At 51.1% G+C, this 27,598-nt stretch overlaps 2 protein-coding genes across 30 annotated transcripts in view; one reads left to right on the top strand and one right to left on the bottom strand.

Moving 5' to 3' along the window:
- Nucleotides 1-12,562, top strand: part of ANO10 (anoctamin 10) — a 277,242-nt gene extending 264,680 nt beyond the window's left edge. For all 8 annotated transcript variants that reach the window (XM_059879755.1, XM_024982851.2, XM_024982847.2 and 5 more), the window contains 1 exon segment: nt 12,224-12,562. In XM_059879755.1, coding sequence (XP_059735738.1) covers nt 12,224-12,292 — 69 coding nt within the window. In that variant the 3' untranslated portion in view covers nt 12,293-12,562.
- SNRK (SNF related kinase) overlaps nt 3,671-27,598 on the bottom strand; it is an 83,726-nt gene continuing 59,798 nt past the window's right edge. For 6 of the 22 annotated variants that reach the window (XM_059880015.1, XM_059880016.1, XM_059879998.1 and 3 more), the window contains 5 exons: nt 10,532-24,938; nt 10,230-10,344; nt 9,878-10,092; nt 7,757-9,185; nt 3,671-7,339 (listed from right to left, as the gene is read on the bottom strand). In XM_059880015.1, the coding sequence (XP_059735998.1) occupies nt 23,714-24,938 (1,225 nt within the window). In that variant the 3' untranslated portion in view covers nt 3,671-7,339; nt 7,757-9,185; nt 9,878-10,092; nt 10,230-10,344; nt 10,532-23,713. The remainder of the gene's footprint in view (nt 7,340-7,756; nt 9,186-9,877; nt 10,093-10,229; nt 10,345-10,531; nt 24,939-27,598) is intronic. The other 16 variants (XM_059880009.1, XM_059880003.1, XM_059880000.1 and 13 more) reach the window with 16 other exon arrangements.

Here is a 27,598-nt window from a genome sequence, read left to right as displayed (position 1 = left end):
TTAAAATTCTTGGTTGAAGCCTTGGTGTGAGCAGTGGCAGGTCTCCTACATGTCATTTAGTGGACTGTTTACTTCAGCCTTTTGTTTTCTCAACTCTGGGTCTTCCCTTCATGCCACAGTGAAGACCCATCCCCGAGTCGCATCTCATGAGACTCGGGACTCACGGAAGGAGCCGGTGGACAGGGAGGCTTCTTTGGAGCGGCCCCTTGTGGGCGGGTGCTGTTACCCCTGTGTCCTCCCCCATCCATGCCTTGCCCCCCAGCCTGAACTCTGAGCCTGGGGGTGTTACTGCCCATTAAAGATGAGGACTGAGAGATCATGCCACTGCCTTGGCTGGTTCCAGACTCCTTGGGTTTCGTGTCCCCAGGAACCTGAGTGACCTGTGAACTCCACAGGGGGTTCCTGACCTCAACAAACTCGTGCTGCAGGAGGAGAGCCCCCTGTCCATCGTCTGCCCCCAGGCTTCCAGACAGGAAGGGCACACCCTTCCTCCCAGGCCTGTATCCAGATCAAGAGGCAGCTACTTCCTGTGCACGTCTTGACCAGGAAGTGCCTCCTGCAGACCAGATGCTCTGGGTCACCTGGATGGCCCGGACAACTGGGTTAGTGTCCTGGCAGCATTGTGGAAGTGTTGGTGTTGTGGGCTGGTGGTAACAGATCAGACTGGTGACCTCTCTCTTCTGATAAACAGCCCAGGATCGTGTTGTAGCAGGGCCTGAATGATTTCCTCCTGCACTTCAGTTTGCAGGATAACATCACACCCAGGGATCTAGTTACTACAGTGAGTGCTGCCTTTAAAAAAGGAACTCCATTTTTTACAAGAGTCTTGCTCATTAGTCCTCTGATTTGGGAGTCACTGTACTAGTTTTACATCATTACTTGCCAAAACACAAAATGCTCTTTTCCCTTCTTCCGCAGAATTGGCGTCGCCTTTGTCTTCTCTGTCCTGGCATTTTGGGCCATCCCTGTGACGTCACTCTTGCCTCTGATACGGCCACGATGCACATTACATGATGCGATGTTCCAGAAGTATTCATCATGGTTTTTATGTATATTATTTCCTCATGATTAGTCATGGCTTGTTTTTGATCTTACGGACACCGGTTCTTTTTGTTTTGATACCTTCCTCTCTTATAGACGCCATCTGCGTTCTGACCTTACCCCACACGGTGGGGCCCACTGCCCTGGGCCCGAGTGGCCAGGGCTAAGGCATGGTCCACCTAAGCTGGCCTCGCGCCATCGCTCTGCTGTCCCCTTGGTGCATGTCCCCGAGTCCCGCCAGAGCCCAGAGCTCTTATTCTCCACTCTCATGTCTGGGCATGTCCACATTACATCCATTCGACTCGGCGGCCTTTTAAGCATCTGTTATCGCTTTTCTCATTATCCAGCAAAGGAGACATGGTTTATCTTAACCTTTCCTGTGCCCGGATGATTCCTGAACAGTTTCACTCCCCGCAGCAGGTGCTGAGTAAGTGGCACTTTGTTGCCGGTTTTAGGTTTGCCCGTTCTTTATGTTTCCCTCCGTTGGGGATGCTCCCTCCGTTGGAGGTGCTCCCTCAAGCAGTTTGCCCATCACTAGTTTTCTTTTCCAAGTTTTAGCAACTCAAGTGCTTGTGCTTTGCCAACTAACTTCCCCACATTTTCCACACTTTCTTGTTCTTGTGCCCTTTAGAAGCCTTTAACCTCTGACCCTGGAGACTCAGAGGTTAAAGCATCTGCCTGGAATGCAGGAGACCCGGGTTCGATCCCTGGATCGGGAAGATCCCCTTGAGAAGGAAATGGCAACCCACTCCAGTACCTTTGCCTAGAGAATCCCATGGAGGGAGGAGCCTGGTAGGCTACAGTCCATGGGGGTCACAAAGAGTCGGACACGACTGAGGGACTTCGCCTCACCTTAGAAGCCTTTCTTTGAAACATACTCAAATGGATTTCTGTGCTTTTTATTAACTCTCAAACTTCCCAGAATTTTAAGCAACTTTTAAAATCTTGATTCAATTTGTGCTTAAAGGTCAGGGTAGGGTAACCAAGGTGTGTTCTAGAACTGGACTCCCTTGGTTTAGAGAGATTTAGCCAAAGCAGAAAAAGATCTGGGCCAGGTGGGACAGGACAAAACTTCAGCCTCACCTAGCATTTCCAAAATACAAGCAAACTTTCACAGGATGGAAGTGTGAATCGTTGGAATCCGAATCTCACAGCTTGGGTGAACCCAGTGGATAGTGGGGTGATGTTATAGGTGGTCCAAAAGCAGCCCAGAGCTGGCATGCTATCAAGCAGGAGCCGGGCAGCTCAGGCTAGCAGCACGGGCTCTGGAGCCAGAAGGACTGGGCGCAGACCCCCTCTGAACTGTGCAAGCTCGGGCAGGATTTTAACTTCGCTGTGTCTCATGTTTAAAATGTTGATAACGGTGTGCCTCTCAGAGGGCAGTTACGAGGAACACATAGTATATGCACGTTGTATGTAATGTAAGTAAGCCTGAGCCCCACTGCCCACGGAAAACAGTCTATACAGAGTGTTCACCCTACGCTGGGGCCCAGGTGCCCACGGAGGTCTGTTAAGATTTCTCACTTAGTGATTTCGTGTGGATTTTTGGATGTGTTAAGGATCACTTAACTTGGAGAAAACAACAGCACCTGCTGTGTAACCTAAGTGTTGTTTGTTGTTCAGTCACTCAGTCTGACTCTGCCACCCCATGGACTGCAGCACACCAGGCCTCCCTGCCCTTCACTGTCTCCCGGAGTTCGCTCAGACTCACGTCCATTGAGTCAGTGATGCCATCCAACCATCTCATCCTCTGCTGCGCTCTTCCTTTTGCCCTCAATCTTTTCCCAGTTTCAGGGTCTTTTCCACTAAGTCGGCTGTTCGCATCAAGTGGCCAGTGTTGGTCACTGTTAATTAAGTTACAAGTAGGTGACAGAATGTAACAGACATTAAAAGTTATGTCAGCAAAGCAGGAGGAAAAAAGAGGTTTTGGCACAGAAGCACAGTGAGAAATGGAGGAAATGGGGAGGAGCGGGGAGGTCAGTAGCCGAGATGCCCTTGAAGCTGGCACAGAGGAGCATGTGTTGAGCATGTGTGATGCACGAGGACTTGGACTCTGCCTGAGCTCACTGCCTGCGAGAGACAGTCTATACAGAGTGTGTTTGCCCTACGTGGAGGCCCAGGGCGCCCACGGAGGTGTCTGTTAAGACTCTCACTTCGTGATTTCATACGGATTTTGGGTAAGCGGTAAGGATCACTTGACTTGAAGAAAATATTGGTGGAGTGGGAAAGGACACCGGCAGAGAGCAGCTCTGATGAGCGCTTTTCATTTTTCCTAACGTTTCCCAAACCCAGGGAGGTGAGGCAGACTCTCCCTGGTTGCGCTTTGCCATCTTAGCAACCCGTGCCTTGCCGCCGCCTGTGGAACCCTGAGGCCCGTAGCCCTGGCAGGTCTAGGATGATGAACAGCTCTGATCGGCTGTGGCTGGTAACACGTGCGGCTCGGGTTCCTGGCTCCAGCAGCGTCAGCGCAGCACACACCCAGGGCAGCTGAGAACCAGGCCTCGGGCCTCTGTGGGCCCCTCGCTCTCAACTGGAAGATGTTATCTGTGAGGTTTTCATTTGAAATGGCTTCAGGTCCTGGGAATTTTGCTCTGAAATTCAAATATGCAGAGAACACAGGCTCAAAATATGACTTTTTAAAAATTTTATTACACTACAGTTGATTTAGAATATTGTGTTAGTTTCAAGTGTACAGCTACAGATTCTTTTCCATTATAGGTTATTGCAAGATACTGAATGTAGTTCCCTGTCCCATACAGTAATTCTTGTCATCTTTTTTATATATAGTGATGTGTATCTATTAATCCCATACTCTGAATTTATCCATCTCACCCGCCTTACCCTTCGGTAACCATGTTTTGTTTTGTATGTTATTGAAGTATAGTTAATTTACAATGTTCCTGGTGTACAGCAGAGTGATTCAGTTATGTGTGTATATATATTCTTTTTCGTGTTCTTTTCCACTATGGTTCATCACAGGACATTATTGAATATAGTTTCCTGTGGTATGCAGCAGGTTCTCATTAGTTATCTCCTTTATACACAGTAGTGTGTTTAAGTCAACGCCAGTCTCACAGTTCATGCCACTCCATCCCCTTAGAATCTGTAAGTTTGTTCTCTGCATCTGTCTGTTTCTGCTTTGCAGATAGGTTCATCTGTACAGTTTTTCTGGATTCCACATAGAAAAAAGTTGTATAATATGGAATCTATTTCTGACTTACTTCATTCTGTGTGACAGTCTCTAGGTGTATCTACATCTCTGCAAATGGCACTGTTTTGTTCCTTTTAAGGCTGAGTACTATTCTGTTGTGTATATGTACCACATCTTTATCCACCCCTGTAGATGGACATTTAGGTTGCTTCCATGTCCTGGCTATTTTAAGATGTGCTGTAATGAACATTGGGGTGTATCTTTTTGAATTATGGTTTTTCCAGGTATATGCCCGGGGGGCAGGACTTCTGGGTCAATTGGTAGTTCTATTTTTAGTTTGAGGAACTTCCATACTGTTCTATGTAGTGGTAGTAGGAATGTAGATTGGTACAAACGGTGAAGGAGGGTTTCCTTTTCTCCATATCCTCTCCAGCATTTCTTGTTTGTAGATTTTTTTTTTATGATGGCCATTCTGACTGGTGTGAGGTGATACTTCACTGTAGTTTTGATTTGCATTTCTCTAACAATTAGTAATGCTGAGCATCTTTTCATGTGTTTATTGGCCATGTCTGTCTTCTTTGGAGAAATATTTGCAAATGAAGCAACCAACAAGGATTAATATCCAAAATATACAAACAGCTCATGCAACTCAGTATCAAAAAAACCAAACAACCCAATGAAAAAAATGGGCCAAAATAGACATTTCTCCGAAGAAGACACCCTCACTTTTAATCTCTGTGTCTTTCGTTCTAAAGTGGGTCTCCTGCAGGCAGCATGTGGTGGGTTCTTGTTTTATTATTCAGTCCGTCACTCTGTGTCTTTTGATCAAAGCATTTAGCCCACTGACATGTAAGACTATTTATTGATGGGTCTGTATTTACTGACATTTTAAATTTCTTCTTTGTTCTTTTCTTCCTTTTGTGGCTTGATAATTTTCTTTTGTATTACGCTTGAGTTTTTAATGATACTTGTGAGTCTACTGTATGTTTTTGATTTGTGGTTACCGTGGTTTTCAAATTTATTAATTATTTCAAGTTTATTATTATTATTTTAATTATTATATCTGCTTGGTTTAGACTGATAGTCGTGCACTCTTTGCTATACATTCTAAAAGATGTACATTTTCCTACTCCTCTCCTCCACATTTTGTGATTCTGATGAATCACAAAAAATCACAAAATTACATCTTATGGTTGATTTTTTGTGTGTGAAAATGATTATGTGCTGGCTTATTTAATCGATCTTCAATCCTTTTATGTCTCTGCCTTTCCTAATGTGACTTTCCCTTTCCTATAGGTTCTTCCTTTTTTCTGTTTAGAGAATGCCTTTCAGTATTTCCTTTAGGATAGGCTTAATATTGCTGTATTCTTTCAGTTTTTGCTTATCTGAGAAATTCTTCCCATCTCCTCCTATTCTAAATGATAATCTTTCTGAATATTGTCCTCGGTTGCAGATTTTTCCCCTTTAGGACTTTGTAGGCCAGAGAGCGGTAAGACACATTCAGCGCTTCTGCAGAGAAATCAGCTGGTAGCCTTAGGGGGGTTCCCTTGTAACTGACTTTTTCTCTTGCTGCCTTTAGAATCCTGTTTAACTTTTGGCATTTTAATTATGACACGTCTTGGTGTGGATTCATCCTGTTTGGGACATTATTTCTTTCACCTGGATACCTTTTTCCTTCTTCAGGTTTGGGAACTTTTGAGCCGTAATTTCTTCATATACATTTTTGATCCACTTTTCCCTTTCTCCCCCTCCTGAAATTCCTGTAATGCATAGGCTGGCATGGTTTAGTATTATCTTATATACCTAATATGTTTCTTTCATTTTTTTCTTCTTTCTGTCTGCTGTTCTGATTGGGTGATGTCTGTTACAGGTCACTTATTGGTTCTTCTGAATTGCTTAGTTTGCTGGTTTTTAACCTTGGTAATTGAGTTGTCTGATTTTGACTGGCTCTTCCTTATGGTTTCCAGTTCCTTGTTACAGGGATCTGCATTTCTATTGATAGCCTTCTTAATTACTTCAGCGTTTTTATGCCTCCTCTGGAACTTGGGGCCTGCTAGACTGGAAGGGTCTGTTTGCTCTTTCAGGGGATCCTCTTAGGAGTAGTTCCTCTACTTTTTCATTTTATATGTATTTCTTTTTCTCTATAAACTTAGGAGAAACTGTGATGTACTATGGTCCTGAAAGACTTTTATGTGGGAACACCCCTCTGTAGAACTATGTCACTCTAGTATTTCTGGTTCAAGGACTGTATTTGTTGTGGACACCAGCCATGTCTTTGGCTCAGGCTGTGCTGGCCACTGTCCCCTTGAGGGTGGGGTGTGCTTGGTGCTGTGATGATCACAGCCACCTCTTTGCTCGGTGCCAGTCACGGCCCTGTTTGGGGTAGGGGTTGCTGCCCAGTTGTTGGGAGTAGAAGCCCCCAGACCCGGATCTAAGCTGCAGTGAGAGGGAGGTGGGACTGGAGCACTCCTGCTGGGACAGGCAACTCTGAGACGCTGCCCGCCACCCAGGATGCACAGCCACAAAACTGACCTGTCTTCACTGCAAGAGGTCTTGCATCAGCTCCACCTGCCTTGGGCATGCGCATACTCACACGGTGTGAGACCCTGCAGCCCGTGAGAGCTCTGCCACACTGTGAGCACCCTGAGAATGAGGCTTCCAGGGTCTGCCCTGGACCACACCACCAAACCAAGTCTCCTCCTTCTGCCAAAGCCCGAGTTTCAGTACCAGGCACATATGTTAACAGCAGGCGCATGTCTCGGGCTGGGAAGCATGAGAATGTGGCTGCTGTCAGTTTCGGCTCCTCTTTCTGCTGGTGGCCAGTGCACTGTCCTCGTGGGCAAAGTCCAGGCCCCTGCAGCCTCCCCTCTGTCCTGGCACAGGAGGTTCCCCAGGTGCGGAAACCTGTCCTCTGTCGCAGCTCCCTCCCTTGGGGCACAGGCCCCACCTGGATTCTCCCTGCCCCGTTTTTTTCCTCTAGTCTTAGCAGATTACGTGGGGGTCTTTCTTTCAGCGCTGGGTATTTGAGATACCCAGCTGCTCTCGGCTGGTGTTCTGTGAAAATTGTTCCAGTTTTAAGTGTAGTTTTGATGTATTTGTGGGTGGAGTGGACTCTGCGTTCTTCTACTTCACCACTTCAGTCGCCTCCTTCCAAAAGATATAAGTAGACATTAGTTTTCTTTTTTAAGTCAAACTGACACTTATGTTCCCAGGGTCGGCTCATGCAGTTACTGAACTTGTGGCCACCACACCTCACGGGGTGGGGGAGCTGGGTTTGGACCTTCTTGGTTTCCAGCAGGGACCCAGCTGATATCGGGCGTCTTTCCATCCTCCTCCTCCCCCAGCTCTACCTGCAGACCCCCTTCCCTTCACCAGAGCCAGCCCTGAAGGCCTGAGGGGCTGGACCCAGGTCTGCACTGTTACCAGGCCAGGTCACCATCTAGACTCAGAAGCCCTGGCACTTGAAGTGCAGCTCGTATTACGGCGTGTGCTCACTGGTCCCAGACATGTGGCTGGGTTCAGAAAATGATGCTAACTTAAGGAAGGTGGGTGTGTCTCACTCACCTGTGCTGTTCTCGCAGCGGCTTAGCTGTCCTCTCTCGGGCTGCTGCTGGAAATGTGCTGGGGGCCCCCCACAGGTAGTTACGGAGCACCAACCGGGGGTGCAGCTGCTGGAGGCCCCGGGATGGGGTCAGGAGAGGAGAGCTGGACATTCCGCAGAGAGCCCGACAGCCCGAGTAGAGTCCAGGAGAGAGACATGATGGAGACGCATCCTCTGGGCTGAGTGTTCCGGGAGGAGCCAGGCTGAGGGGCAAAGCTCAGCAGCAGGGCAGATGAGGCAGACGGCAAAGGAGCTGGTGCTTGGGGAGCACAGCCAAGGCTGCAGGGTGAGAGAGAGAAGGGGACTTGAGCCTTAGCCCTGAGTCTTCGGGAAGCCCTCGAGTGACATGTTTCTGGTCCCCTGTTCTAAACACGACTCGGGCTGCCTTTGGAGACGGGTGGGGGATTCTAGGAGGTAGTTTCAGGGCAGGAGGGGCAACAGTCCTAAGGTGGGAGGAGGTGGTGTGCTTGGCAGGCGGAGGCCACAGGACCTGACAGGGAGGGGCAGGGAGCCATCTGTGATGACCTCCGAGTTTGGGGCTGAGCGGGAAAGACTGAGAGAGAGCTGGCGGGGGGCGCGGGGAGCTGCTGTTCGCTGGAGGGACTTCCCTCTAGGTATCTCAGACAAAGCTCACCTTTGTGAAAACACGGTGCAAGTCAGAAGGCCTGCTCTCTACTTTCCTCTTTTCAAGGAATGGCAGACCCTTGCTTAGTCTGCCCTGACTCTAACTACATGATCTCAAGCTAGTGACGCGGGCAGAGAAGACAGGCGCGTGGTTGCCGGGCTGGACGGCAAGCACGGGCAGAGCTGTGGGCAACGGAGGCCCTGGTCCCCTTCTGCCCGCGTCACCCCCCCCCGCCCACCTTAACTGCCACAGTGGCTTCCTTCCGGGTAGTGCTTCTCCACCCCAGCTGCACGAGAAAATCACCCAGGGGAGCCTTCCATTAAATCAGAATGGAGGGGAAGTAAGGGTGGCGCTCTGCCCTGAGACAGCCTGCAGCATACGGGGGAGAGGAACGCGCAGGGTCCTTCTGGGGGAAGGGGTAACAGCAGCTGCCAGCAAACTGGAAACTGGGTAGGGTGTCGTCAGCTGACCTCCTGAGTCGGGTGAAGAGAAGGGTCCCGAGAGTGACTGCGGGCTCAGCGAGGCCACGAGTCTGGGAGGGGAAGGCCATGTCTGTGGACGTGCGGAGCGGTGCAGGTCTCAGACAGCACTTCTCTACTTCTCTACAGGGAAGAGGGATCCTGTCGCTTACCTTGTCTCAGGTTAAGCTGCACATTTGGCCAACACACTTAGCGAGTTGGTTCCTGTTAAGAGGCAGACCTCTGAGATACTGTGGGTTTGGTTCCAGACCACTACAGTAAAGCAAGATGTGAATTTTTCTTTTTCTCCTGTATATAAAAATTATGTTTATACTGTAGTATAGTCTATTAAGTGTGTAATTGCATTATGTTTTAACAAACATTGTACATAACCTTAAAAATAATGCTGTTCAAAATGCCACCAATAGAATTGTTCATTCAACACAGGACTGCCCACAAACCTTTAGTTTATAAAAAAAAAAAAAATACTGGGAAGCACAGTAAAAGGTCTGCCTATATAATCATTGTTAATAATGATACCAAAAATCAGTCTGTGCTTTTTAAAGAATAATTTGGAACATGAGTGTTTTCATGACTCATGAGTTAAGGAAAATTTCGTTTGCTCTTCATTCTGATGCTTCTTAATGGGAAAGAAGTCAGCATTATTATCGTGCTTACATTTTTAAAGGTTTTGATTCTAAAGTCCCCAGAGAAGCCAGCTACTTTGTTTTTTTAAGGGAATGAGGTTGCTCCTTCCCACTCCACCCTCTTCAGCAGTGCAGCTGAAGCGCCCTCACCAAAGAGCTGAGCTGCGGGAGGCAGCCTGGGGTCCACCCCAGCACCCTCAGCACAGACTGTGGTCTGGACCTGCCCAGTGACCCAGTTTGCTTTCTGGTAAAAGAAGGCAGACCACAAATCAGACTGCCAGGCCTCAGTTTGTCCATGGAGGGACTTGGAGGGCCTGGTAAAAGTTCAAGAGAGTTCCGGCTCCCTCCACTTACCAGCATGATGGCATCTTAACATCTCAGGGAGGGACCAAGAGTCTGCGTTTAACAAGGTCCAGGGACCAGAGTACCAAATCATCATCAAGGTTCCTTCAGAACTTTTATGCTTCTCGAGTTAGTTCTGCTAAAGCCCCCATTTCACTGGAAGGCGAGGAGGATGTGGGCAGTTTCATTACGAGTTCCATGACCGCACACTGTGAGGGGATGCAGACCTGTGAGCAGTGGAAAGCAACTGGGTGACCCAGGCGAGCCGTCTCAAGGCCAGATGGCCTCCAACCCCATCTCTCAGGCAGCAGCCGTGGAGACCTGCCCCGATTGTGCCGGAAAGGTTGGTGCGTCGCTCACTGACCTCACATGCGGTTTAACTCTTCACCTCAGGCAGGCGGGCTGTGGCAGTTTGTTCCCTCTTAGGTTTTTCTTTAGGGTCTTAGGGTCTGGTCCTGCTCTCTGCTCAGCATAGCCAGCTGGGGGTGTGGAAGACAAGGGGGAGACCTTGTTGAGCCCCAGCTCCTCACCCACTGTGGGCGATGTGGCCTTTGGGGATCACAAAGCTCCACGAGACAGATGGAGCCCTACAGGACCCGGGGTGGGAAGTGGGGATCAGGGGAGGGTTGGCCCAACCCAGAGGCCGAGGGGATGGAGAGTCCCTACCTTTGATTCCAGCCACGCAGTCCAGTGCAGACCCCTGCCCTTAGGAGCTGCCCTCAGTGGGGCCGGCACTGCAAGTGGGAGTCATCCAGCCGGTGGGTTCAGAGTCTCCTCCCAGGCTTTGGACCTGAAAAGAGAGTCAGCTCCAGAATTAGGGCACTTGGAGCAGGGTCGTTCAGGGGAGAGGGCCTATCCACAGCCACACAAACAGATCGGGAGGCTGTCTGCACCTCGAGGCTGTCTGAACCTCAGAGGCGCCTTTCAATCAAAATTCATTTGATCAAAACCCATTGTGGATATTTCCCTGGTGGTCCAGTGGTTAAGACTTCGCTTTCCAGTGCAGGGCACGCAGGTTCAATCCCTGGTCAGGGAGCTAAGGTCACATGCCTTTTGGCCAAAAAACCACAACATAGAAACAGAAGCAATATTGTAACAAACTCAATAAAGACCTAAAAAAAAAAAAAACCTCATTATGATTTCCCTTCCCATATGGAGGAGGACTCCTGGCTGTATGATTCTGTGAGAAACCAGGGAACATTTTATCCTCATCAGTTTAGAGTTTAATTTCTGATGGCTACTCGTCAAATTCTGTCCCCAACTCCTTTTTCTCTCTCATGAGAAGACGTTTGAAAAGGTCCCCTAAACCCAGGGCGAGAGAGATGAGGACTGTCCGGAGTGAAGGGGGCCTCCTGAGTTACTGGAGATCTAGAGCGGCCTTCAGAGCGGAGCAGGAGGCACAGACTCTGACTTACAGTCTGCAGAGGGGTCTCCTCCCCAAAAGCGGAGGGAGTGTGTGTCCTGTCCGGCCGTGTGGCACTCAGGGCTCCCAGGAGGCCAGCCAGGAAGCCGGCTCCAGCCATGTTTGTGCTCAGAGTTGTTTTCTCTATAAGTAAATAGCTGTTATCAAAAATCTGTGTGTGTGTGTGTGTGTGCGCGCGCGCACGTGAAGTCAAATTCCAAAGGTGTAATTGATTCAGTCAACAGTGCAGAGCTGTACTCACGTTTCCCAGTACCCATGGCAACGGTGTCCGGGCCAGGCCCCAGGACTGGAGCCGGAGCGCTCCCTCCTCACAGGCCGTGGTCCTGGGTGCAGGCCCCTTCCTCTGAGCCTTCACAGGATTTCCCTGATGCTCCTGGATGTGGCTGTTGGGGCAGAGGGCTGGTGAGACGTCCGCTCTTCTGGGGCCTCTGCTCTGGGCCAGGGACTTCAGGGGCGGTAACCCCAGCATCAGCCTGCAGGGTATGCACCTCTCACCCACGGAAAGGGTGTGACATAAGGCTCAGCGGCCACACTTCCGAGGTCACTCGGTGTGCAGGGGCAGAGCAAGGACTTGGCCCCACATCAGGCTGCAGTCCCCAGCCCTGTGGTTCCCCGCCTTCTCCTGGACGTCCAGGGAGGAAGAGGTGCCAGCTGCTTCTCACTTCAGCTTCTGTAAACCCCCTCCGAGCTGGGCGCACACAGCACATTCCATCCAAACCTACCGCTTCCCACTCCTCTGGGTCAGAAACAGGCTCCAGACTCATGGGCAGCCTTGGGCCGCATCAGTGACCCCGGCTCCTTGGTTCCAAGTGCATGTCCCCGGACCTCAATGAGCCACGCTAGGCGTCTCCCACAGTGTGTGTGTCGGGGGGGCACCCCTGAGGTGCCTCCACCCAGGCTCGTGTGGCTCAGCGCATCCCGTGTTCTCTCAACAGCAAATGAAGCTCACCGCCGAGAACCTGAAAGAGGAATGCAGGGAAGGCGGGAAGGAGAAGGCGCCCTGAGGGTGGGCCAACCCGCTTCCAGGCTCCTGCCCGAGCTCCACACCAACTCCAGCCGCCTGACCTCGCTCCAGAGCCTCTCATATGGACCGACCACCAGCTCCCCATGCCACCCTCACGGTGACGGTTGGCCGATGGGGGTGGCATCAGCCACGCCCCTGCTGAGTGACGGGTGGTTTCCACACTCCTGGCTCTGTCCTGCAATAAGTTCACAAACCCTTCATCGACGGAAACAGCGCCCACCGAGCTATTAAAGGCCACGTGCACATCTGATGTCTCCTTCCCTGTGTGTAGACAGAGCGGCCCCTCTGCTATGGGCCCAGTCATGGAATGGGGGGCCCTGAGGGGAGCCAAGGGCCGGGCCTACGTGGAGGCCGGGCCCCTCCTAGAGCCTGCGGAAGCCCCCGGGTGCTTGGGACACACCTGCTTGGGGGCAGGGGTCCCCTGTCCATGCCCAAGGGGCTGCAGCGCTCACAGGCGCAGCAGCCCCCAGCCCTCCTGGGACACCCGGCCTGGTCTCCTTTCCCACCAACGGCTGCTCAAACCACCCCAGGGCCCAGCCAGCCCTGCCCCACGGGGCCCGCAGAGCCGGGAGTCATGGCCAGCGGGACCTTCCTGTGGGAAGCTGCGGGCGCTGCAGCCGGTCAGGGGAAGACGGGGAGGGTGGGCGGTCTCAACCAGTCTCCCTCGTTCTGGGCCCGGCCCCTTGATCCCCTCCTTCTCATCAAGGCGGGTTGGCCTTAGCAGACCCACTTCACACGGAAGCCTGACTCTCCTGTCTGCCACGTGTGGTTGTTCTAAGGGTTCTGCCAGCCCACATTCTACCAGTGTGGACACCTATGGTCAGCCTTGCCCTGCCCACCCTGGTCTCAGCCCCCTCCACGGCACAAGTACTCCCTGGTGGATACTTCTTTTAGAACATGCTCCTGGCTCAGAACACCAGGGACTGGTAGCTTCCACTCCAATGGGCTCCAGTCCCAGCCAGGGCACCCGTGTTTCCTGGTAAAGGAGGAAGTTCAGGTGGGTCCTTGGACCCGACTCCGTCTCCCCCAGAGTATGCTTTGGGGACAGTCACACGAGCAGGGCGGGAGGTGGGGGGGTGCGGCAGTGGGTTCCGGGCGTGGACCCCATGGGCTCATCTCCCACCCACAAGCTCCCAGCTGTTCCTGGCGGCCCCCCCGCCCGCCCTGCATCAGCGCGGACCCAGGCTCCCTGCACGCATGACTGTCCTTCCCAGAAGCCCGCCCTGCCCGTCCTCAGCCTGACCTGGAAGAGCCCCATTACTCAGCCAGCACTAAGGCAGTCCTGCTCGGGCAGCAGGGGACCCGGGAAGCGGACCTACCTCCACTGGGGCCCGTTCCTGGGCTGCAGAAGGACGGATGTGGGAGCCGCTCGGTGGTATCCACAGGGGCTGGCAGGAAGCAGATCCGCATGGGCCTGCCAGGCCCCTGGAACTCGTCTGTGTGGCCTGTGCCCAGAGAGGGTGGCGTCTGGCTCCTGGCAGGTGCCCGGGAGCAGGGCTGGAACAAACCACGGTGTCCCTCACGAGTTATGGTCTTGTCACCGTAACTGACCCGAGACGGACCCGGTGACGCTGTCCCGCAGCACACTGGGCTCACGTGCATGAAGCGGCTGGACCCTCAGCCCCTGAGGTCACTGTCTCCTCCCATCCTCTACCCATGTGGCCCCACCCAGGCTCAGATCCAGCCCCCGCCCCGCTAGCCCCGGGGTCCTCATGCTCCCACCCGGCTCTGCTGCTTCCAGCCCCGTGGTGACCCACAGGTTGTCCCCCTTCCCCCACCGGTTCTCCCCGACACCCATTGGTGAGAGCCTCCTCCCGCTTCTCCTAGCCCGCCTCTTCCCACAGGGCTGACAGGAGCTGAGGCATCGCCCACCTGAAACAGAGAAGACCCCCAGAGGTGGAGCCTGAGCCCACGGAAGAAAAGGTGTAGAAAGAAACGGTGCCAGGAGGAGACACAACAGTGTGTCCGGACAAGCAGGGAGCAGGCGGATGGGAACCAGAGCCTCCCGTGTGCACAGCCCCCTCGATTCTCAGAGGGCATGCGAGGCCTTGTCCACGCGGTGGTGACCTGGGGTCTCCGGACCCGAGCCAGGTCACCAGACGGCTCTGCATGGGCAGGTCCCCGGGGAGGAGCCCGGACATGGAGGTGACGCCGTCCACGCCCTGCTGGGAGGGTCCGAGCCAAACGAGGCGTGTGCAGCCGCACAGAGGCCCCTGGGAGACCAGGCAGAGCCCACCGCAACCTCTCCCAACTACCACCCTCCCCACTCCGCCTCCCTCAGGCATGAGATCCAGACTCACCAAATCTACACACTGCCAGTGGGCCCTGGCCAGACTCACTGCTCAGCCCAGCTGTCCCCTCTCACGCCAGCAGCAGCACACTCAGTTCTGTGCCACTGACATCCACTGGGGCCCCTGGGCGGGGGCTGGGCCAACACCCCCGCTATGGGCGCCCCCATGCTCTCCATGGTCAGGCCTGGATGGGGTGGGAGGCAGGCAGTGGCCCAGTCCCTCCCCACTGGTGGCCACACTCACTCCCCATCAGCAGCTCCAAAACAGAACAAAGATCTGAGAACAAATTTTTATCCTCTGATTTTAGGCACGAAACCAGAAGCAAACGGTTAGGCATGCCGAGCCCTACCGTGAAGCTGGCAGTCTGGAGCCCCTGCCGTCCTCGGTGTGCCCCCCGAGCTCCGGTTTCCTCCTCCCGTCTGTGTTTATAGATGAAGCTGGGGCACAGGGACCTCAGTGACCTCCCCGAACTCTCAGCAGCATGGCCAGGACTGTGCACAGCCCAGCTCAGCTCTCTCCTCAGTCCTGACCCTGAGCTCCAGCCCCACTTCCGGAAAGAAACGAGCAACGAGAACAGGAACCCTGGGCTCCAGATGCCTCCTAACCCGGTTTAACTCACAGCCCCACAAGGACAGCAACGGTGAGCTGCTCGTTGCCTACTCCAACGTGCAGGAGTAGGCACTGGGGGAGGGTGGGCACACTGCTCATCCCAGCTTTCTAAGAGTCAAGTCAGGAGGCCTAGCAAGTGAGGAGGAGCCCCAGCCAAGGCTGGCATCAGCAGCTTGGCCTCAGCGTATAGCTGCAGACCCAAGAGAACCTGCTCCTGATCAGAGCGACGCTTGGTGCCACCACCCAGGCCTGAGGTACGGGGTTTTGGCAGTTTGGCCTGGGATTCTCGGATCAAAGAGACTTGCCGTTCACTTTCCGTCACTGGATGACCCACACTGCCCACGACCCCTTGGAAGCCCCTGGCTATCTGGGCGGGTCAGGCGGAGCCGCATCCTGCGGGAGGGAGGGGGTGCTGGGCTCCCTGCTCAGGGGTCTGTGAGCCTTAGCCATCAACTGACCAGAAGAGGGACAGTGGTGTTTTGCCTTGAGCTGCAGCACAGATCACGTGGACTACACGTGGCCTCCTCTCCAGACTTTCCTGGGTGCTGGTGAACTCCCTCGGGGACAGGGAAACATGGCTCCTGCCACTACCCATCACCTCCTGTGGGAGGACGCAGGGAAGGCACAGCCAGCCAAGTCCAGGTCTGCGGACGCTCCGGGGGGAGCACGACAGCCCCGCCCCTAGCACAGGCACAGGCCTGCATGGCCAGCCCAGGGTGTGAAGACGGTCATTCGCTCAGTACCAGGAAAATCACGGTGCAGACAGTTCCACGCCGCCCTTTACATAGCTGTCTGGCTATAAACATGGAAAACAAGGGCTTCCACCCTAAAGGGAAGCTGAGGAGCCAATGACAGTGGCTGCTGTCCCTCCAACCCCAGAACACAACTCCAAAACATGGCACTGCTTTCTCAACACCACAAGCTTCCCAGGCCCAGACCCGCTCCTCAGCCATCTGCTCCCAGATGGCGGGGCCCAGGGAAGCCTCAGCCGCTGGAACCCCCAGGACGTGTTGCGAGACCAGGTCTCCCCGCCCCGCATCTAGATCCTTCTCTTCACGAGGGTAACGTGCTTCCCTCAGGACCACATGTGTCACCGAATTTGGGACAATTCAGGAATTAGGTGATGAGATGCACAGAAATCTGCTATGTAGGAGCTCTAGTGCGGTTCACAATGGACCCCATAGCCCAGAGGTTTAACAGGGCTTGGCCCAGCCTTCTGGAAAGTCAGAGGTCAACCACCGTCTCATCTGTCCCTGAGCAGGAGGCACCCCAGGGGCAGGCTCTGGGGTGAGATCAGCGCCGTGCCCACGGGCAGACCCAGTGCCCCCACGGCCGGCCTTCCCCTCCCTCTCCGGGGGCGCTCAGAGTAACGCCCACACGCTCGCTGTTCCACCCCGGCCCCTCCCACGCCCACTAGCTCTGCTCCGCCTCGGGCAGTGCTGCCGCCCAGCCTGCTCACCCCATTGCCGGCCATGGCCTCGGCGCTCACCTGCTGCTCCCCGCTCTGTGGCCTCCACTCCTGGCGTCCTCAGGCTTCCTCAGCCCCACACAGGAGGCGGCTCCCGGGCTTCTGTCTCTAGCCTCGGCTGCTCTCTGTGGGACTCTGCTCTTGCCAAAGCCTCCCATCCTCGCGCCTGAGACCCCCTCCTTCATACCTGCAGAATATAGACCGAACCCCTCGGCGTGGTACGTAACCTGCAGGGCCCAGGGCAAAATGAACACACAGGCCCTCTTAAAAAGTGTCAAGACTCTCAAGATAATTTAAGAACAGAGCATTAAACCAAGACAGGGCCCTTCTGATAAGCAGGGCTCCCGGAGTGAGTGGGGCGCTGACTCCACCTTCTTCCCGCCCGAACGCCGGTGTTCCCACCCAGCAACACTTTCTAGCCGTGCCCCCAGGTCCTCCGGTTCTTCCAGGCCCCCAATCCACAAATTCTGGAGTCCCTGTGAAGGGATAAAGCAGTCAAGGAGAACAATGGGTGGTTCTTCTCTCCCCCGTGGCTCACACAGGAACCCTGGACTCGAATCCTGCCCAGCTCCTCTTCTGCACTCCCCGCCCTCCTCCCCTCTGCCTCCCGCACCCCCTCCCTGACTCCCCCATTCCTGGAACTCTCACAGCACCTCACAACAGGGGCCCTGAGACGTCACCATGTCAGATGGGCATCTGGTGCTAACTGAAAGCCCTGTTTCTTCCCCAAGGGCATCATGAACTCACAAGGACCAAGATTCTGGTTTGTTCCTCTTCTTACTTGCCAACCTTTAGCACTGCTGGGAGAGAGATGGCCGGAGTACAAGTGACTCCCCAGCGGTCACTATGTGCCTGGCTTCTATTAGCTCCAGAAAGACCAGATCCTACCATCCCTTTCTCAACTATCCCTCGCCAGGCCCACAGCTCTGAGGGACCCAATCCCTGCTGGAGGGCAGAAGGGGCCTGAAGTCTGGCGTCTCCTGCTGCACAAGGAGTGAGCGAGCACCAGAATCTGTGGCCTATGACTGAGTGCCAATCAATACATGTTTTCAGGTAGAAAATTACCTGAAGCTGGAGGCTGACCAACACTGAGAACTTACACGAAGCTGGGACAAGCTCACGCTCCCCGGCCAGGGTGGAAAGAACTTCGGTGGACTGCTCAGAAGGGCACTGCCTCCGTCGTGGGCAAGTCAGTCCTAAAAGACCCCTCTGGATCTGTCCTAACACTTGAAATGCAAGACCCAAACTAGAACAGCTCCAAATAACCCCATGCCAAAATGAAACCCAGCACCTTTCACTTGAGTACAAAATCCAGCACTCAACAAAGTGAAATTCACAGTGATTAGCGCTGCGATGAAAAAGCTAGAATTCTATATCCAATGAAAACATCCTTCACAAGTGAAGTAAAAATACGTTTTCAGACAAGCAAAAGCGATCAGCAGACCTGTAATATTAAAAATTTAAAGTTCTACAGGCAGAAGGAAGATATCAAAATGCAGATTTTTACAAGAAAATGAAGTGATGGAAACAACAAAGATTTTGGCAATAAGACGTTCCCCGTTTCATCTCTTAAAAAGAAAACTGCCTAAAACAAACTCGTGTGTGCAAATATAAAAATAAAATGACTGACAACAAAAAAGGAAAAAAATGGAAGTGTAGAGCTGTAACATTATGTTCTATAAGGAGCATTATTTTAAGGTAGATTACATTTGTATAAACTCAGTCTACCTTAAAAAAAAATACACACACACCCCCACTCCTACAGCAACCACTAAAAAAACTAAGAGAGGCATATAGCCAATTAGCCAATAAAAAGTGCTAAACCAAAAGAAGACAGTAAATAAGAGAAAAACAGAACAGATGAGACAAGTAGAAAACAATTAGAAGATGGATTTACACTCACCTACTATTACACTAAAGCTACCTGGTCTGAATAAATCAGTGGTCCCCAGCCTTCTGGCACCAGGGACCAGTTTCGTGGAAGACAGTTTTTCCAAAGACTGGCGAGGAGGCTGAGGGGGGATGGTTTGATGATGATTCTCGTAAGGAGCAGGCAGCCTAGATCCTGTGAGTGTGCAGTTCATAGTAGGGCTCACACTTCTACAAGAATCTAAGGTCACCACTGATCTGACAAAAGGCAGAGTTCAGGAGGTAGCGTGAGCGATGGGGAGCGGCAGGCTATAAATAGCAAATGCACTTGCTTGCTCACCACTCACCTGCTGTGTGGCCTTTTTCCTAAAGGACCACAGACTGGTACCCATCTGTGGCCCAGGGTTTGGGGACCTCTACTTTAAATCAAAGGCAAAGACTTGCAGACTGGACCAAAAAAGCAAGACCCAACTACATGCTTTTTATAAAAAGACTGCCAAAAAAACCCCAAAATTCTCATTTTAAATATAAAGATACAGATAGGGTTATTAACCCTAAGTTAAAAAAAGAGAAAGAACGGCTCTATCATTATCACACAAAGCAGACTCCAGGATAAAGAATTATTCACTAGGAATAAAGAAGAACACTTTCTAATGATGAAAGGGATCAATTCATCAAGAAGACAACAATCTTCAATCTAACAACAGAGCTTCAAAATTTTAACTTGAAACTGGTAGAATTAAAAGGAGAAACGGGCAAAGCCACCACTGCAGTTGGACGTCCACAGTCCTGTCTCGGTAATTTATATGGGGCAGAAAATCAGTAAGGATGTGGAAGACATGAATACCATTGTCAACCGACTTAATTACTGACAGAACACACAGAATACTGTATCAACAGCAGGACTCCTCAAGCACTCACGTCAGCGTTCACCAAGACAGGCCAGGAGCGGGGCCATAAAACAAATTTAAGTAAATGTAAAAAATTTAAGTTACACAAAGGACAACTTCTGACTAAAACAATTAAACTAGAAATTAGGAACTTTATGTGGAAAATCCTCAAATATTTGTAAATTAAACACCTTTTAAAACATGCCACGATTTAGCTTTTAGAAGGATCACTCACAGTGCTGAATGGAGGAGAGAGACACGGGCAAAACTGGCGAAACTCTTTAGAGGCGAGTACTGATGGTGTCACGGAGCAGAACGTTAGAAGTGGTGGCAGGGACGTGTCAACATTTGGATGATAAATAAGATGTGCTCATGGATTAGATGCTGGGATCAGACAGTGAGTGTTGACACCAAGGTATTTGACTTGTGCAGAACAAATGAAGGTTCAAAGTTGTGTTTTACGAGATGGAAAGCATTAGGAAAGGGTAAAGATTTGAGGGGGATTAGGAAGGCGTTCGGAAGTTGTACAAATTGAGGTGCTTATCAGATGCATCTAAGGAGAGAAATCACATGGGTAGTTGGAATCTGGCGTTCCTGTCAAGAGATGTGGGCTAAATGTATTTCAGGTTTTCTGTCAGCACAAAGCTGAATGGGATCATCAAGAGACTGTGTGTAGATATAGAAAAGATCCAGAATTGAATCCTGCGGTACTCCGAGTTTAGCAGTTGGGAGACTGTGGAGCTAGCAGACTGAAGAGCAGCAAGAAGTCGGGTCCTGAGCAATGCAGAGTTTGCAAGGACAAGCGCTCATTAAACGCTAACATGGGACTGGAACTCACCACTGGATCAGGGTTTGTCTGGCTGAGGCTGGGCTGGAAGTTGAGGATAAAGGGAGAATGTACTCAAGGGTACAAGGTTTCTTTTTGGGCTTATGGTTGCCCAACTCTTCTAATTTACTAAAATCTACTGAACTGTACAATGTCAATAGGTGGATTATGTGGTATGTGGATTACATCTCAAAGCTGTTTCTAAAAATTGACTGTTGGGTTTAGCACAGGGAGGAGGTCACTGCTGACCTTGAGCAAAGCAGTTTTGGTACAGGGACAGCAGTCCTGCCTGGCTGGAAGGGTTCAGAGAGGAGAATGGAAGGAGGAAAGGGACAACAGCTAGAGGGAGAGCAGAAACACGAAAGGGGGATAAAATCGTGTTTGTTTGCTGTTAGGAACGATCCAGTGGAAAAGCAAAGGTTGATGGTGCAAGGCGAAGAAAAGAATGGCGACGTACTCGGGTCTGGCGCCCTGACGCCTGTGCATCTGCGCGGGCAAGAGGCAGGGCTGCCTCGGAATCACCCCACCGGAAGAAGGGCCGGGCAAGTGGACAACAGGGCGCGCGAATACACGGCAAGGCGGCAGACAGAGACGGGGGCTCGGGGCGCTTACAGCTGCTCTGGTTTACTTATCGGGAGGATAGTGACTGGCCGAGTGAAGAAAGCAGGTAACTGGGGAAATACAGTTTAACTAAGGGACAGTCCTGACACCCACCTGAGACTTGTGGTCACGAGTTTAAAGTGAGAACAGTCACGATCGCATTTTTCCAGTCACATCTGGCGAAGCAGGCGCACACACAGCATGTAGAGCGTCGGTCTAACCCAGGCCAGGGCTACACACAGCTGCGCTCATGAGAAGAAACAGAACATGGGACAGTTTATATTGCTGAACACCAATATGCCACTTTATTATTTGGACTTTGTTTTTTCCCATTTGTCACATACCTGTCAATGTTTATACAATGAGGAAAATCAACCAGCAGTGGAAGCAACCAGCCAAAATCAGCTGATAATTCTGTACCCTCTTAACACACATCGATTCTAACTTGGAAGGGACATCTTTAATTTGATTCAGTCTCACGGCTATTCTTAAAATCGGTGTCAAGATTGTCACAACTTTAAATACAGATAGAATTGCCAGAAGTACATAATTTTATATATATATATAATGTATATATATATATACACACACACATACAGAAAATACAAGACTAATTGTTTTTCCACAATATTTAATTTACACACTACTGTAACTCTGCAACTTCTGAAGACAGGTTAAGGGGTACAAGAAACTGTTTAGAGCAAGTAAGTCATTTGGTCCAATATTATCTTAACATAATGGTTATTTGCTCCCTCCCTTTTATGTGACGACATACTATGACATACAACACATGCACAGTCATTCACTGATGAACAAGGGGTAAGACGCCACGCAGACTAACATCTGTCTACCCAGAGGGCCAACCAACCACACACGACTAGTAAGGCTATGATACAGCTATGCAGCATAATGGTCAACACTGCTGATCCTAAAAGTGAGCACCATATATACATTTGAATATAAAAAACGATTGAAAACCAAACACATACGGGTTAGTTAAAAGGTGCCATTCCAAGGCTATACATAATCACAGGAAAAAGTATTTACATTACTTGGAAAACAGCTGCAACAAAGAGTTTATTGCCAATGCCCTTTATAAACTTCTCTCTGACGTTTAATACAGATGTTACGCTCACTATCTATGTGAACCACACATCTTATTTCTGGCCCTTTATAAGATCCCTGCTCAATAAATTTCAAGCAAATATGTTCTATGGCTTCACCCACACATCTATTCTCATAGCTTTCAATTATAAACATCACAATGAACTAGAGCTGTAGCTTAAAACGTTATCTAGTCTAGGTCTAGAAAGTAAAATAGGTATTTTGAGTATCATCTTTACTTAGGTTAGTAAGCATACTGTGAAATTCAGAGTTCCGAGTAAAATACATGAATCCTAAAGTAGCAGAGTCGGTGTACACTTGGAGAAACCGTGACCAGTGGAATGCTGTCCTTCGCTGCTCCGCCCACTCTACAGACCAGACAACCGTCACTCAGACAGGACGGACGCTGGGGAGCGTGCGAAAGCCAGAGGGACCGGCCACGTCCTATAACCAATGTCACTAAGCGCTGCTTTTAAGACCCTCTGGGCACAGCAAGAAAAAGTAGCATCTCGCCCCTTCCCAAAATGATACTGTGTCCTACAAGATAAAAGCCACGAAAGATGATTATCTGGTCAAGAGTAGTCTTGTACAGGAGTAGTTTTAAAGCAAGAGTTCTTTGATTATTGTTCTGGCAGGAAGGTAAGGTAAAAAACACTTCCAGCAAAAAACAAAAAGAAAAAACAAAGCAGGCTTTGTGCATTTTTGTTGGCTGTTTGTGTATTCAACCGTTTTAATCTTTTTAATCAGCCAATTCCCATAGGTAGTTGAGCTAAAGGACATAAAAGAATGGAAGTTACCAACAGACAACCTAATTATCAAAGTCCTAAAAATCAAATGCCAAAATTTTTTTTTTTAATGGGGTTTTGACTTTGCCAACACCTTTGCTTCCACGTTATTTAGGCCCTAGCGTTTCTTCTACCTACATGGTTGTCCAGGAAGCCTGGGGTACGCCCTCTTCAAGGGAATTTACACCAAGCATCCTTTTGTTCTGTTAGACAGACACACACTCTAGAAGTCAAGGTGAGACATCTTCAGTTCACGTTACCACATTACAAAATGAGACTGTCTGCTTGCGACTGACCACTGCGGAGGAAGCTGCCTTATGAATCTATGTACTTTCTCACCTAGTACAAAACAAGAACATCTTTTTCAGTTAAATTTTAAGAGCCCAAACTGTTTTCACACTATAGCTTAAGACAAACAGGTGTGGGTTATGCTGAAATCATGGTTTTACGGTTGTCGGTGCAGACGCTTGCTGCACTCTGCTCTGCACAGGCCCTGGAGGCTGGGCACCCCACGCCTGCAGGCTCCAGGCCTATCGGCATCACAAGGTTATTGCTTTGGTTCTGTCTCAGACACCAGAGTATGCCTCAGAGCACGGAGTTCCCATGTCACTGAAGGTCGGGGCGGGAATTTAGATTTTTCACAAGGAAAAGCATTTTCTCTAAGTTAAGTGCAGAACATCAAATTTCTAAGTGCTCCATGGATATTAGGTTCCAAATATACATTTTAATTTAATCCTGATCATCCACATTAAAATTATAAATGTAAAAATGACACGAGACTTTTCAGCTGGAAAAGAAAAGTAGTGTCTAGCAGCATGCACAAAGACCATGCATTTGTCACGTCGTCAGGCGAACAACGAGAAAGTAATAAATAACTGCGGCTTTAAGAGAGTAAAACCGAAAGGGGGACCAGTGGAGTGAGCCGGTCTTGGCCGCTCTGAGCAGGAGGCACGCCGAGCTCAGATGACGTGGCAGCAGCTGGCCTGGCTGGAGGCGCACAGCAGCCCCTCCTTGGGGTTCCGCTGGATGTTCACAGAGATGGTCTTTTCGCACAGAGGTAGCTGGAGCACGTTGTTTTTCAGGTTCCTGCTCTTTATCCGGTCCAACTCCGCAGTGGTGTCCACCACGTGGTCGGAGAAGAACTTCATGCCGCCCCCTACCTGGGTGGACGCCGCACCGCCGGTGGAGCCGATGCACATCTTCCAGGCGGACTTCTCCTGGACCTTCACGCTGGAGAAGGACAGGCCGCTCTGCGGGTCAAGAATGTACTTGGCGCTGCCATGCAGCTGCGAGCCGAGGCAGAGGCCCATGAGTTTGAGGCTCTCCACCAGTTCCCCGGCGCCGCGCGCGGCCAGCTGCGTGGATGTGGACGAGCCGGGCCCGGCGCAGCGGCGCGCGCTGCCCGACGTGCCGCCCGGGGCGCCACCCGAGCCCCCCGTGGGGCCGCCGCCGCCGGCGCTGTGCTCGCTGGGGCTGGCCTTGTCCGCGCCCCCGCCGCCGCGGCTCGGCTTGCTCTGGCCGCCACCGTCGCCCTCGCTGCCCGGGGGCCCCTCGCTGCTGTCCCGGCGGTGCCAGGAGTACGTGAAGCCGCTGTCCTTGTCCAGCCGCCGGCGGCTCTCCGAGTCGTCGTCGCTGGTCTCCGAGCTGCTGCAGCTGGAGCCACGGCCCTGACTTTTCCGGCGGTGGTAGCGCTTGTGCACCGTGCCCGGGGAGGCGATGTTCATCTTGAGGCGGCTCAGCTTGGGCGGCAGGTTCTCGTCCATGTCGAACTCGTCGTCCGACTCCCCCTCCTCGAAGATCTGGTTGAGCACCGGCGCGCTCTTGCGGGATGTCAGCCGGTTGGTCACGGACGGCTTGCGGCGCAGCACCACCTGGGTCGAGAGGGACATGGGCTTCTTGTCCTCCTCGTCCTCCTCCTCATCCTCCTCCACCCGGAACAGGCACTTCCGCCCACTGGCTGCGGGCTTCAGGCCGGCCTGTGGCCCCGAGGACAGCGCGGGCCCCGCCAGCTCGGGGAGGTCCTCCTTCTTGGCCGAGTCACAAAGGCCTTTGCTCCTGTGCCCGTTGAGGACACTGTCGGTGGCCCGAGCAGGAGACTGAGGGACAGTCGCGTGGGACAAAGGAGTGGCCGTGAGGTCATCCTCAAGGTCCTGGGGCACATCAATTTTGGTTGGCCAGGACTGCCTATATTGAAAAAAAAAGGAAAAGCTATGAAATAATACGTAGACTTGACTCAAGTACCTTATATATAAAACACTGGGAGGAAAGCCACAGACATGAAGAAAACGAAAGCAACAAAAAGCAGCAGCAGCCCTGCAAACCCTCTCGACATCCTGAAGGCACTGCGAGGACACTAGAGTATGTGCTCACATGGGGCTGAGGTTCCGGCTTCATGACCAAATAAGAACTTCATCACAGCTGTCAGAAGGGGGCAAACATCTCTTCTACATAAGTGTTTTACACCACAAGAAAAGCCTTTTTAAAAGTGCAAGGGAGTTATCGCCAGAGTCAAACCTGAACACAGGTTCTGCTCCTTCTGGTCTTAGATCACAATCTTTGTAGGTATATATTATTGCTAAAAAATTCACGGGCAATTTCTAGTCCTCCAGATTTTACAGGGTGGTGTAAAAAGTTGGTGTGTAAAAAAATAAAAATAGTTTAATGGATTTAAACTACTGATGAGCAAAGTCAGTGAATACTGGCACATATAAATCTCTTCAGCAATTAAATTATGCACCCCATAAGCTCCTTCTCTCTCTTTCTCTCTCTCTCTCTCTATATATATATTTTTTAATGACCACACAGGAGTTCTGCACAGCAAAATCTACTGTTATTTGAACTTTGATTTTATTCCCAATCCAGAATCACCCAAGTAGTAAGAACACTGCTTGGTAGCCCAAGGACAACTTTTGAAAGTGAGGTCTCTAGCCTCTCTTGAATAAACATCTGCAACTCTCAAGGGCCCTCTGCCCAGGAGAAGAGACACCAGAGACACTGCAACAGCCACAGCTAGACCGACACTGAGCTTCCCACCAACTGCTATCCCAGACGTAAAACCCATCCAAGCTGTAGCTTTACAAGAACCCATAGGCGTTTACTGCAGACCTCTTTTCTCCAGCTCAGAGCTTCCTCCTCTCAAGGATGGAGTGGGCCTGTTTGCTGCTCACTGCTTGGTAGTTTACAGAAGCTGAGTGTTCAATGTTTTTGAGGTCAAGCAGCGTCTCTGGACAAGTCCTCTGTCCTCACGACACAACTGTGCCAACTCCAGGTGAGCCTTGGGCCCTGAGAAATGGCACCCAACGTTCCTTTCAGGATATATTCCTCAAAGAGCAACCACTCAAAATGTCACCCTAGCAAACACTGGGGTGGCCCTGTGGTGGGAGGCACGTCAGACCCCCCAGAGCCACAGCCAGGCCTCTCGAGGGGGGCGGGGCAAAGACTGGAGGGGATTCTCTCCTCCCCCCACAACAGAACCCACCCGGAAACAAGAGGCAAAGCCCTGCAGCTGTACCGGCCACTCCACCATCACTCTGAACCAATGGTTCTTATTTACATGAGTTATCAGATGGTTAAATAGCTCACATCTACGAAGAACATATCCGGGTCCAATGCTGTGCTGGACTAAATAAGCATGACACTGTGAGAAAATCACAGCTTATCTTAACGAGAGACAAGAAAGCTTGCTACCAAGAATCGTCAACGAGCTGCACCGACGGCACAGTTCCCACGGACAGGGTCGGCTCCTGGAGGACCTCTCAAGGCTCTCGTACAGGCAGAGGGCACGTGTTTCCAGCCTACGCTGGCAGGACACAAAGAATGGACCCTCTCCAGGCAGGCCTTCCCTGGCTGGACCCAGGGACCCACAGCTAACTCAGCCGCTTAACACCAGCCTCCTGTCTCAGGCCACGTTTCTGCACAGGTCACCCTGAGCCTGAGGCGCACCCAGCAATGGAACTGAGTTAGGGTCCGGGGTTTTGACAATGAAGCAAGGCAAGTCAGCAGACATCTACCACATGCCAGCAGGCCAGGGCCCAGGAGGAGGACAGGCCCCACAGCACCTCCACTCCCTAATCCCCAGCTGGGTAAAAGGAGACTGCATGGAAGGCGCTGATACTTCTTTATAGCTACTGTTGGCTGTGTAATTTCTATAATAAAGTAAAGCCACTTTAATTCATTTACCTGTCTGATCAATTTTAGACTGAGTTCTGTCCCACTGAAAATAAAACAGTTCAATTGCAAATGTTCCCTTCTCCCAAACACTGGAGTGGCTCCAGCCCAGGCCCGCGGTGATGCTGCTCTTCACACAGGAGGGCTCGGGTCAGGGCTGGGCTGACCCTAACCGCTCACTGACCTCCTCCTGGTTTGTCCCACGTGCAAGGTTCCCACCTTCCCTGGGGCCCAGTCCTTTCCCAAGCTGACACCAGACAGAGTGCCTGGTTTTCGTTATGCAAGAAAACATCCAGGATATAAATGAAGCTACCAAATTCATCTTCCAGTTAAACTAAACTTCAAATATTTAGTCTTTGGTCACCCAGGAATGTTTTCTTGTCTCTTCTCTGTCGCGCCACCCCAAGCAACAACCTACCCGTGGCAAGCTGACTGCAAGTAATTTAAAATCCAATGGTACTCTTCTTTAAAACAGTAATTTATTATTACATATTCATACACATATGTTCATATATAGTTAGATGTACAAGTAGAGAATTACTAAGAATCAAGAGCATCCTTCTGTTTCTGAATCACTATTAATTCCACTATAATTTCATTATTTTATCTGAACAAAGATAAATTCTAAATAAATTTTCATAATGGTGACAAAAGTAACCCTTTTGTAACCCTTCCCA

The sequence above is a fragment of the Bos taurus genome, chromosome 22, assembly GCF_002263795.3.
Source record: "Bos taurus isolate L1 Dominette 01449 registration number 42190680 breed Hereford chromosome 22, ARS-UCD2.0, whole genome shotgun sequence".
NCBI lineage: Eukaryota > Metazoa > Chordata > Mammalia > Artiodactyla > Bovidae > Bos > Bos taurus.
The sequence above is the reverse complement of the archived record's forward strand: the minus strand, read 5'-3'. Positions and strand labels throughout refer to the sequence as shown.